The sequence below is a fragment of the Xenopus laevis genome, chromosome 1L (genome assembly GCF_017654675.1).
Source record: "Xenopus laevis strain J_2021 chromosome 1L, Xenopus_laevis_v10.1, whole genome shotgun sequence".
In the NCBI taxonomy this organism is placed as follows: domain Eukaryota; kingdom Metazoa; phylum Chordata; class Amphibia; order Anura; family Pipidae; genus Xenopus; species Xenopus laevis.
The window spans coordinates 74,501,326-74,514,591 of NC_054371.1; the positions used below are offsets into that span (position 1 = coordinate 74,501,326).

The 13,266-nt window shown below is 38.6% G+C and overlaps 1 protein-coding gene across 1 annotated transcript in view; it reads right to left on the bottom strand.

The window, feature by feature from the left end:
* The window catches only part of prss12.L (serine protease 12 L homeolog), a 92,907-nt gene that overhangs the window by 25,352 nt on the left and 54,289 nt on the right, over positions 1–13,266 (bottom strand). Inside the window, exons 9-10 of the mRNA XM_018251626.2 lie at positions 9,208–9,413; positions 540–618 (exon numbers count right to left, since the gene is read on the bottom strand). Coding sequence (XP_018107115.1) covers positions 540–618; positions 9,208–9,413 — 285 coding nt within the window. The remainder of the gene's footprint in view (positions 1–539; positions 619–9,207; positions 9,414–13,266) is intronic.

A 13,266-nucleotide genomic window follows, 5' to 3' on the forward strand; every position in this document is an offset into this window, starting at 1 on the left:
AAGGCTATTGTGATATTAAGCTCTATAGTTAGTATAGGTATGGGTAGATATAATTTAATTAAAAGTAGGGAGGGGTGTATGTATGGATGCTGGGTTTTCATTTGGAGGGGTTGAACTTATTTTAACTATGTAACTATAATATGTTCCCCTAAAAGATGTTGTGCCAAGCATAGAAAACAAAACCATGTACTGAATAAGTGCCAGGACTTTTCACACTCAGTTTATTCAATAAAAGGGCACACCCCTGAAATGTGTATCCACTTACTGACATTTAGTTAAAAAGGTGTGCCTTGTTTAATTGAGCCTCAGAAGAGATAAACAGTGTGCAAACCCTACGCCTAAAAATGTATTTTTGGCAGTTAATATTTTCAGTTGTATCTGTCCAAATGTGTGAGCTGAATTGTCTAAACGTGCAATATATTTGTGCTCCTAATACATTATCTTAGTGAACAAGACAATGTAGACTATTCCCATAACCCCCTCCAAAACACATGAACATGTCATCATGCTTACCTTACGGAACATGACATCATGCTTACCTTACGGAGTTCTTTCCACCAATAATACGTTTTGGCCGACGATGTTGTAATCTTGAACCACAGACAAGTGGAGATGGTCCTGCAAACAATGCAGTAATTAATATGAAAAATATGATCGGGAGACTAGCGGCAGCAGCTCGAAAAACTGTATTACAACAATGGTTAACTCCTGTATCCCCATCCATACAACTAGTCAAACAAAAACTACACCACATGTTTCATATGGATTGGTTGGAAGCAATCATAAGAAAAGAACAAAACACAACAAAATTCTTTAACACCTGGATAACATACATAACATCTCTCCCACACCACAACAGAAACTTTACTGTCTATATGTTTAGCCAAACAACATGAAAAAACTCTAAAAGAACACCCACTCATCATGGAGTCATCTTGATACCTGGCAACAGGAACAAGAAAGATTGAACTACGCACCCCCCCAGAAGTTATCAAATTAATAGATTGTTGGCTGCATATCCACAAAATTCCATATAGGGTCTTATACTTATACCCACTTTGAGCTAAAAGTTTAAAATGTTAACATATATTGTTGGAACAATTGTTAAGAATTTATATTCTTTACTTATTTTGTACTATGTGGCAAAAATAAATAAATACATAAAATAAATAAATAAATTAGGAGGAATCGTAGTGGGTTCATGGAATGTCCCATTCAGCAGTTGGCCTGACATCATTAGATGCTGAAAAAGGAGTGGGCTTTTTGCTCCAATTATTTGTACATTGCACTTTACCCCCCCCCCCTAAATAAATGTCTCCTTATATGTTCACCCATATTAAGACATGGACCAGTTTATACACACATACAGTACATTTTCTAGTAGTATTCGTGTTGATTTTAGTTTTTTTTAATAATTTGTTATTTTTTGGAAAGTATATCACTGCCATGCTTTATGACATTGCCTGGCCTGCAATGTCACCAATCCCTAAAAAAGGCTGAAATGGTTGCTCCAACTTTATTCCTAGTTAAATAAAGTAAGGCTGAGTTGTTTGCATTAGGTTTAATATTAACATTAGCATGCGGCTGCTATAAGTACAGCAGCACTAAAAACCCATTAACTTTTGTATTGTCTGTGAGGTTCACAGGTTTAGTAAATGAGCCCTGCTCAATATCCAACACATTTGATACAAAAATGAGGGGAAAAAACAACTCCACTGTGCACAGGACACCAGTATAAAGCAATATATTGTGCATGCTGGTTTAGCAGCAAGCTCCGAGGCTGCTTTTTTATTACTGAGCCAGAATGAAGCCCTGCTGGCATTTTGCCACATGGGGTGTAAAAGATATGTTCATTAACACATTTTTACTTCGCAGCTCTATTTTTGCGTTGTAATAATACCCAGTGTAAGGTAAACCTGCTCTCTATGGTCTTTCATTATTCATTTTTATAGTACTTTCCATCTGTACTGTGAAAGGTATTTGTGTATGTAATTACCAAATAAAGCAGAAAACATGCCGGCCCAGTTGGAACTACCTAGCATATTGTGCACTTCCATTACTGGAAAGGATTTACTGCGCTTTTCAGAGATGGTAAACAAAATCTGCAGCCCATTCGATGTCCTAATGTGCCTCATTTAGATAATCCTTGACCCCGCAAAGGCGCGCTGTACCATGGGCGATTATATCATCTTCAGCAACACTGCTCCCTTGTTTAACATTTAAAAATAATGTAAGGCAATGTAATAAAAGTCATAAGCATAAAAAAAATCGCATTTCGCAATGTAATATTCTTCATTAGACAGTTATCACATTGTGAATTTTAATTGTGTTTTAGTGACCTGTTTAAAGGTGCTGCCTTTTTTTTTCTTTAGCTTGATAAAAAGAAAATACTATAAACAAGGAGGATATGTAACATCTGACTCTCTAGCTGTTGCAGAACTACAACACTCAGAATCCACCCCCTACCACTAGGTTGACTATTAAAGAGATGTTGGGAGTTGCACCATAGTGGACATTTCCTGCTATTTACATGACTCATCTGTTAAAGAACAAGTAAAGATTATTTTTAAGGTTTTTTTTTGTATTAGTATTACTACATAAAGCATCTGTGCCGCATCACAGTCAGCAGCCCTTTGCAGTTAAAGGCACCACCTGTAGAAGCCAAACATCCCTTTTGTGTTCCCTTGATATGCTTCTTAAAGGGATGTCATGGGAAAAATGTTTTTTTTTTTTTTTTTCAAACGCATCAGTTAATAGTGCTGCTCCAGCCGTCTTCTGCACTGAAATCCCCTTTTCAAAAGCACAACCAGTATTTTTTATATTTAATTTTGAAATCTGACATGGGGCTAGACACTCTTTACTGCTGTACTGCAGGAATGTTATCACCCCCTCCTTCCCCCAGCAGCTCAACAGCAGAGCAATGGGAAGGTAACCAGATAACAGCTAACAATTTTATTTTTCATAGTATATTTGACTTCCTCTTCTATCTCTTCATAGCTTTCTTCAGCTTTGGCTGATCCCCTGCAGCAAAGCAAAAAATGTATTGCTCTATGCGGCTTCAATTTTATTGTGATTAATGACTTGGCTTACTATTCAGGCCCTTTCTTATTCATACACTTGCCCCTCGTTCAAACCATTGCCTGGCACAGTAGAAGAAACAACCTGAATGTACTGTATGTCAGCTTCTACTAAGGGGTCCAGACTTAACAAGATAAAGGTTCTGAAGGGGTCCCCAACCTTTTTTACCCCTGAGCCACATTCAAATGTAAAATCAGTTGGGGAGCAACACAAGTATCAAAAATGTCCCTAGGGATACCAAATGAGGCCTGTAATTGGCTATTTGGTAGCCCCTATGTGGACTGGCAGCCTATAGGAGGGTCTGTTTGGCAGTGCACCTGTTTTTATGCAACCAAAACTTGCCTCCATGCCTGAAATTCTAAATTAAGCACCTGCTTTGAGGCCACTGGGAGCAACATCCAAGGGGTTGGTGAGCAACATGTTACTCATGGGTCACTGATCAAAAGCATCACAGTAGCCCAATTTCTCAAATAACTTCTGTCACCTTTTAGTGGCCTTCTGCAAGTCACATGCTCTGTCCATGCATTAAGGGCTCTTATACACTGGTGTTTCTTCCTGCGTTCGCTTGAGGTGGATCGTTCATGCTTGCTCCCATAGGGGAACACAGGAAAAAAACACCACCCATACTTTCAAATTACTTTGTACCCACTGAGTTGCAGGCAAGTGCATTTGGAATGCATTAAGTTGCATTACCACCAGAGATGTGCCTTTACCATAAAAATATATTGTACACTGCTTTATATCATTGGTAGCATTATATAAGAATAAATATGATGTAGAAACAACAAGCAAAAGTAACATTGTGTTACATATTGTTTAATCCCAGTCTTTCTGTTTTGAACAGGAATTTACATTTTGAGTTGAAATGTTTTTTCTGATGAGTTTCAGAGTACCATGGTCCTAGGTTACAGATCCTCCTCTTGCTTATTTTTGTTTAGTCAGGCTTGTAATGAGATACAAGATCTAAAAATGAAAATTCATAAACTCCTTGGAAGGTAGACGTAGACAGGTTATATATTAGTTCAACCTCTAAAAAGTACAATGGCTGTGATCAGTAAAAAGAAATCTGCAGAAAATTAGAAATTGTACGGCTCTTGTAGCATATAAATCATATGCATGTAGGTTTAGAGTATAGGGTATCGCCTTCTCATCGATCACTAGTGATGTCAGTGTATAATACTGAGAAAAGAAAATGGTAAAGTGTAAGAAATATTTCCAGAGATGGTGATACTATGACCTTATTTCTCAATGCAACCCATCATTTTCTCAGATCCCCTACCTGCCCTTGTTACAGAGCTGAATATGGGCCTCACTTGCTATTAGTAGGCATATCACTAGGTGCCAACACTTTTTTAGCACCCAAAATTTTTTTTGCACCTAGCTTTAATGCACCCTTTGTCTGAGGCACAAAGTAGCCCTTTTACAGACACCTACCACTGACCAATGATTAATTCCAGGGTTTCTTTCACACACTGTGCCCAAATCCGTGTGCCCCAGAGACAGCATACTGTTGGGAAGCATGAAGATAAATCCTTTGCCTGGACACACCTGTGTGATGCTCATAATGATGCAGTTGACACTTGTGCATTATTTATAAACAGCCAAGTGTGTGCCCAAGTTCTAGCATAGCTTTTTTCTAGTTATAGACACAACATTTTGCAACAATTTAAGGCAGTGGCAATTGTTGTGGTGGTAGGGAAGCTGTATAAGAAATAAACCATCAATTGCATCCATTGTTTGCACTTGCACCATGTTTAGTTTTTGTGCATGAGACTACATGACTTCAAGGTTGACTGGACCCACATACAGTATAAGATGTGGTACAGCTATACATTTTTTTATACAATGCTTTTATAAAATTGGGGTAGTTTCCAGTTTTATAAACAGTATATGAATTGTCAAAATGTTAATATGTGGCATGCCTGTAAGGAAATAACAATTGCTTTTAGAAGAAGCAGAATCTGCGGCCACAGGGGAAGTTGTGGGTGACCTGCCATGCAGGTGAAATCGAGGGTCATCCACTTTTTTTGTATCTGGGAGGGCCACATACTTTACACCACTACTATTAATAGTTTGTCATAGATAATTTATCTGATTACACCAGCCTTAAAGGAACAGTAACACCAAAAAATTTAAGTGTTTTAATGGAGAAGGAAAGGCAAAAGTAAACACTTATCTCCCAGTAATGTACGCCCCAAGGCCTCTGAAATCGCTACGGTAGAGAGTCACATAGTCCACTCTAATCATCAGTAATGCTTGTCCTCGTTCACAGCGCTTATTTAATCAGACAGGCGTCATCTTGGAAGGGCAAAGGGTGCTTCCTTCACCTCCTCCGTATTGCGCATGCTCGAAAAAAAAAAAAACAACTTGATCCCAGGAGCGCATCACTACAGACGTATCGCTCATTAGGAATCAGCGCCAGCAGATCAGTAGTGGCAGCACGAAGGACTTGCGCAGTAGATGTATATTACACCCAATGCGCATCAAGGCTGCCTCTGGCGTCTCCCGAGTCCTCCACTGCAGTCTGCCTATGAGCGCTACTCCTTCCACATCATACTAGGGAGAAAACTTTTAAAAGGCTACGTAAGTTCCTTTTCCACAAGCCTTTGATTAGAGGCATATTTATAATTTGCCTTTCCTTCTCCTTTAAAGTAATGAAAATATCATGTAGTGTTGCCCTGCACTGGTAAATATAAACAAGCTGCTGTGGAGCAATGGCGGAAATTGAAAAACAGCTATATGGCACAGGTTAACTAATGGATAACAGATAACACCATTAGACAGACAGATCTTATCTGCTATCTGCTGTGTAACTTGAGCTTTTTTTCCTTTGAATGGCTGCCCCCATTGCTACACAGCAGCTTATTTATATAAACAATAGTAGTGTTTCTTAAGAAAACACACCAGTTTTACCAGTGCAGGGCAACACTGCATTATATTTCCATTACTTTAAAACACTTTTATTTTTTGACGATACTGTATCTTTAAGGTAGAGAATTTTTGTTTTTTCTGTGACTGCCATATTCCATAATAAATAATGGATTACTTGTAAAAGCCTGTGTTTTAATTATACAGTGCCATTGTGCCTCATGTGAAATAAATATTATGTTATAGCTTATTTTTTCACTAATAAATAAGACCATGATACTTCACCTAAAGGCTCACCATTCTGGGCTAAAAGGCAGTTTTCCCTTTCAACTAGAGAGTGCAGAGACCCACAGCTGGTGATCAACGTAGTGTGCAAAAGCTCCAATTTACAGTATTAACCACCAGAGTGAGCAAGGAGGAGTATATAGAGCAGGTTTTAGAAGGACTGTGACTTAAGAACAGTGCATCTGTTGAAGGGAAACATGGACAGTAGCACTTAATAAATGTAGTGGGGTCATTCAACAGATGGTTTGCAGAAAGCCCTGTTCTCACTGATTGCAATTTCATCAAAAATTACTTTGCAGAGGTTATATATGTAGTTATTGGAAGGGAAGTTAGAGGGAATATATATATATTTATATATATATATATATATATATATATATATATATATATATATATATATATATATATATATATATATATATATAAAAATCCGAAAAAATGAGGTGCACACTGGGAACTTTTGTTTAGTTTAAAAGTTCATTTTATTAAATATAGGTTAAAAAATGTATAGGTCAACGTTTCGGTCTGTTCCTGAGACCTTTATCAAGACCATTACCACACCATAAAACATATTGTCCATAAATAAGTAAAACCAATTAGCACTCACCCAACCCCGTATCGCCCCTTGGGACATGTGATGCGTAGTTCCGCCCCCTCTCAGGGGTTAAACCTGTCACCACCTGAACCACATGAAGGTGGTTCCAAAGAACATTATGAACTGTTACCAGAGAGGCACAAATCTGAGAGACCTTCTTGTTAAAAGTGATCCAGTAAAATGTTATCAAACACGCCAAGTTACATGGTTGAGTAACAACAAACCAGGTTGTTTTAAGTGCCCTTGCTGTACCTCATGTAGATTTATGACACCAGGCAGCAGCTTCCTACATCCACAAACAGGCAAACGATTTGCAATAAGACATCACATTACATGTACCACAACCCATGTGGTCTACATGATCACGTGTCCATGTGGGTTATCATATGTGGGCAAAACCGACCAAACCCTACGCCTGCGAATGGATGGTCATCGTTCTGCAATAAGCACAGCATTTCGAGATGGCCATACAAATAAACCGGTGGCTAACCATTTTCTTGAGGTTGGTCATAGGGTACCTACCTTCAGATATATAGCGATTGACCATATCCCCCCTCCCAGGAGAGGGGGTGATAGATCTAAAATGCTGTTACAACGCGAAGCATTTTGGATTAAGAAACTGAATACTTTAGCACCAGCAGGGCTGAATGAGTATTGCTCTCTTCTGTGTTTTTTGCAACAAAGATAGGGGTTACACTGTTACTCTTTTTTGTTACAAGTGCAATATATCCTGTGCGGGAGTAAAAAGTCTGCGATTTAGTTATTATGTATATAATGACAATTTTGTATTGATCTTGTTTCTTTCTTTTCATGTGGTTCAGGTGGTGACAGGTTTAACCCCTGAGAGGGGGCGGAACTACGCATCACATGTCCCAAGGGGCGATACGGGGTTGGGTGAGTGCTAATTGGTTTTACTTATTTATGGACAATATGTTTTATGGTGTGGTAATGGTCTTGATAAAGGTCTCAGGAACAGACCGAAACGTTGACCTATACATTTTTTAACCTATATTTAATAAAATGAACTTTTAAACTAAACAAAAGTTCCCAGTGTGCACCTCATTTTTTCGGATTTTTGGATGCAGCAATGGATGGTAGCACCTGGGTCACTCGCGTGGAGTAGTGGAGTGCTGAACGATTTGGACTATATATATATATATATATATATATATATATATATATATAGATATATCTTGTAGTGATGGACAGCACTCCGTTTTAAATCATCACCTGGGTGCACGGTAATGGATTTACACATGTACAAAAGAAGACCAGCAACACCAGAAATTTTGTTGTGGTTGAAAATATATATATATATATATATATATATATATATATATATAGATATATATATATATATATATATATATATATATATATATATATATATATATATATATATATATAATAAAGCAAAAATGACCAGCAACACCGAGTTCTTTGGTGAAAAAAATCAAAGTGTATTAAAAATACATGTAAAGCCAACGTGACGTTTCGGTCCACTCAGGGACCTTTCTCAAGGCCTTGCCCATTTGAAATTACTACAATTATATATGTATATATATATATATATATATATATATATATATATATATATATATATATATATAGATACATATATTTATACACTATATTTATGAATATTTGCATTAATTCAGGTCATGATAGTAGATACTAGTCTAAAGTAACCAGACTGAAGAAGCAGCTTGGGCGAGTGGTGAAACGTTTTCAAGAATACTAAGGGGGCAGATTTATCAAGGGTCGAATTTCGAAGTGGAAAATACTTCTAAATTCGACCATCGAATAGAATCCTCCGACATTCGAAGTCAGAGGATTTTATTCATCGTACGATCGTACTTCGAATCGTACGATTCGAACGATGTTATCGTACCATTGTACGATTTTCCTTTCGAAACCCAAAAACTTGCTCTGGCAGGTCCCCATAGGCTAACATAGCACTTCGGCAGGTTTATGTTGGCGAAATATTGAAGTCGAAGTTATTTTAAAGAGACAGTACTTTGATTATCGAGTGGACGAATAGTTGAACGAATTTCTAATTTTTTTACTTTGAAAATTCCCTCGAATTCACTTCGACCCTTGATAAATGTTGATAGTTGCTTTAGACTTATTTCTACTAGATACAGTGCACAAGCCTATAAGATTTAAACAGCATACTTTTGCTTAGGTCAAGGCTGTCCACTGTCATTCTCTGGCACACAGCTGGGGATGTACACATGGTAGCTGAATGCTCATTAAACAAGAAAGAAATGTGAGGCCTTGACTGAAAAGTCAATGAAAGATGGGAATATAAAGGCTTCCATGGTCTTTACCTTCCACAAATAGTTGCTTCTGTCTACAGTGTTCATCATGTAGTAACATACCTTTATTTGCAGCAACTGTTGACTTTTTAATAATGTAGTCACATATCACACCAGCATCTTCACTATGGCGGCAGTTGTGTTTGCCAATATCTTGCTTGATACAGTCTGCCAATGACCTTTCATGTCCCGTGCACCTTACGTTATCAACGTGAATAGGCCCCTTTCCTTCTCCAAAATAAGCCATCGTCCGTGCTTTTGCTGGACCTCTAGAAGTTCAAAAAGAAAGCAGATGAGTTAGTGAAACTACCATTAGAATATATGGCCTTAATTACGATGCCAAGAGCAAAACCCTGTTTCCAGAAATTTGCACCCTTTTCATCTCATTGTGTCCTTATATGCAGGTCTTTTCACTGCATTCTGGAGCAGTGGCGTACCTTGCGGGGTTTGCTGTATCATAGTTACACCACTGTTCTGGAGCACAGACACCTGTGATTTGCATGATTACAATGCTGTCTGCATTCATGAGTGCTGTATTCACGAGGGGAGTGCAGTATTCATGAGGGGTGTGCTGGGGGCAGTATGTAGGCCTGCTTCTCCTAGCTTGTCAGAGAGGCAATCTAGTGATCTACAATGGTCACAAGGCGCTATAGAACCTTGTACTTACCAATTGCTTATGAACATTAAGTACAGGGCTGCATTCTGCACCTTGCAACTGTAGCAACAATTCAAGTTGCTGAGGGCAGACTGCATAAGCTATTGCCCAGGCACAGCAGGTAAGTCCACATGCAATTTTGTGCCTGTTAGTGCTCAGTGCTATGACATATAATGCAATAATTATTACAGAGAATAGACAACTAGCTGTCCTTTTCAGTTATCTTACATTTACTAGAGAGCAAATATATATATAAAGCTATCTTATAACTAGGACCATCTGACCCACTCACCCTTCTATATTTTAAACAGAACTAACTTGGCAACTTATACATCAGTATATTCATTTAGAGCATAAACAAATCATGCCCCCGCTCTATTTTCATCAGTAAGTCATTTGTTTTCAAGTGCTATTTTCCAGTTGTACAGCTGTGTGTAATAATTACTGATATAAAATAGGATGTGGAAAACAACGCTGAGATTCATGAGCCAGACAATGTCATTTGTCAGCTCGCTCCTGTTTTCTGTCTCTTGGCAAACTAAGCAACACTTTATGCACTGGCAACAGAACTGCAGGGCCTGATCCTTACTGAGTATACTTCATCCCACTTGCTACCGGTTATTAATCATTTTCATGGGAATGTTGCTTTTTTTTCAGTTCAGTAAGGGGAGGATTTAAGTCGGGTTTCAGATTTCGAATGAGTATTTATGACACCCAGAATGCTATCAAGTTAAGGCAAGCTTCCCTTCATTCATGTTTTTATTAAAATGGCTTAAGTTCTCAATTCAACCTATTGAATACAAGCATTTCATAAGTAGGAAGAGGACTTCCCTCACCTATTCACCCTATACTGTTTACTGTTGTCAAAAGGCTTTTAAGGCAGCTATTTTATTATTTCAATCTTTACTTTTGCCATATTATTTATAATTTATGTATTACTTTGGGTCATTCATTTGGCTCAGTTCTGAGTGTTTCATATAAGAGAATGACACTTGCACATTCATAGCAGGATATCAATATCACTTCTGTTAAATCATTAAAGACAGGACATAGACTTAATGTAAAACAGGTGCTCAGACAGAGCAATAGAACATCTACATTTGTTAAAGGAGAACTAAAGCCTAACTAAAGAAGTAGGCTAGAAATGTTGTGCATTATGTTTTGGGCTTCTGTACCAGCCCAAGGCAACCACAGCTCTTTAGCAGTAGAGATCTGTTTCTCCAAAGATGCCACAGTAGCTTTCCATCTTGTTTTCTGTTTATTCACTGCACATGCTCTGTGCTGCTGTCACTTACTGAGCTTAGGGACTGATACGCAAGATATAGTAATCATCGAATATAAATGTTACAATATAAGGCCGATTAGTAATTAATATAGATAATTACTACATGACAGCTCAGAAACCAGTGACACTAGCCTCACAATTTAATAATCAGCCTTGTAGCTTCAGCTTATATTACAGACCAACCTCATTTTCTGATGGATGATTTGTGACGACCCCTAAGTTTAGCTTCTCAACAGCTGCTCAGAGCCCACTGAGCATGTGAGTGTTGCAGACACATGAGAAGATGTGCAAGATAACACACTGGCTTTTTTCGACTGTTTGGTAATAGTCAGAAAGGGTAAAAAGCTGGAAATAGAGGTCTACAGGAAACCTACCCATACAGACCAGTACCTGCTGTTTGACTCCCACCATCCACTAGATCACAAACTGGGGTCATCAGAACTCTACATCACAGAGCAGACAAGTTCCCCACCAGCACAGAGGCTAAGTTGAAAGTGATGGAACATTTCAGAGGGGCCCTGAAGACATGTGGGTATCCAGATTGGGCCTTTGTGAAAACCGGTAGAAAGAGAAGCAATAACATCAAGACTACCGGTGAAGGTGGAAAACAGGACAGGAGAAAGAACTTGGTCCTCCCATATGTAGCTGGGGTGTCGGAAAAACTTAGATGGAAACACCACATACCTATCTGCTTTAAACCCAGCAACACACTGAGGCAGCAACTAGTTCACCCAAAAGACCCAACCCCAAAACTCAAGAAGAGTAACATTGTGTACGCAGTGCAGTGAGGATTGTTCTGATTTGTATGTGGGAGAAACCAAACAACAGTTACACCAGCAGATGGTGCAGCACAGAAGAGCCAGCTACCACAGTTACTACCACAGTTACTATCAGGGCCGCCATCAGGGGGGGACAGGGGGGACAAGCGTACCGGGCCCGGGCATGAAGGGGGGCCCGGCAGCGCTGCATTTTTTTGAAGATCCGGGCCCCCCTTACGAGCGCCCGAGCCGTACGTCTTGCCTCTTCAGTGCCGAATGCGGAAGTGCCGAAAAGCCGAAGCCGATGCGACGAAAAGACCCGAAGTCACGGAAAAAGCCGAAGTCCCGAAGTCACGAAGCGCCGAAAAGACCCGAAGTCACGAAAACAGCCGAAGCCGAAGTCCTGAAGCAGCGCAAAGACCCGAAGTCACGAAAACAGCCGAAGCCGAAGTCCTGAAGCGGTGAAAAGACCCGAAGTCACGAAAGGAGGCGAAGTTGAAGTACTGAAGCCATGAGTTCAATTCTACTGAACACCAGTTTGTGTTTTTTTTTTTTTTAATCCCCTGGCCACCAATGTATTATTTTAATATTCTATAGGCCCCTGCCACCAATCTTTTTTTTAAAACTTTTGTTTTTGGGGCCCCAATTTTTTTTTTAACTCGTAAGGGGCCCCTTGCCACCATTGTTTTTTTTTGGGTTTTTTTTTTTAAAAAAAAATTAATTTTCTTTTTGGTGGCCCCAAATTTTTTTAACTTGTAAGGGGGCCCCTGCCACCAGTTTTTTTTTTTTTTCAAAAAAAAATTATTTTTTTTTTAAATTTTTTTTGGGGCCCCAATTTGTTTTTAACTTGTAAGGGGGCCCCTGCCACCATTTTTTTTTTTTTCAAAAAAATTTTTTTTTCTCCAAATTTTTTTTTTGGGGCCCCAATTTGTTTTTAACTTATAAGGGGGACCCTGCCGCCAATGTTTTTTTTTTTTTTTCAAAAAAAAATTAATTTTTTTTCAAATTTTTTTTTGGGGCCCCAATTTGTTTTTAACTTATAAGGGGGCCCCTGCCGCCAATGTTTTTTTTTTTTTTTTCAAAAAAAATTAATTTTTTTTCAAATTTTTTTTTGGGGCCCCAATTTGTTTTTAACTTAGAAGGGGGCCCCTGCCACCAATGTTTGTTTATTTTTTAGTTTTTTTTACATTTTTTTTTGTTGGGGCCCCAAGTTTTTTTTAACAGGGGGCCCCTGCCACCAATGTTTTTAAAAAAAAAAAAAATTTTAATTTTTTTTTTTTTTGGGGCCCCAATTTTTTTTATAAGGGGGCCCTGACCATCAATAGCTTTTTACAACTTGTGTGGGGGGGGGGTTACTTTTTTAGCGCTGATGTCTGTGTGGTCTTTTAACTGCGATGTGGGCGGGATATGGGGCGGAGCTTGGT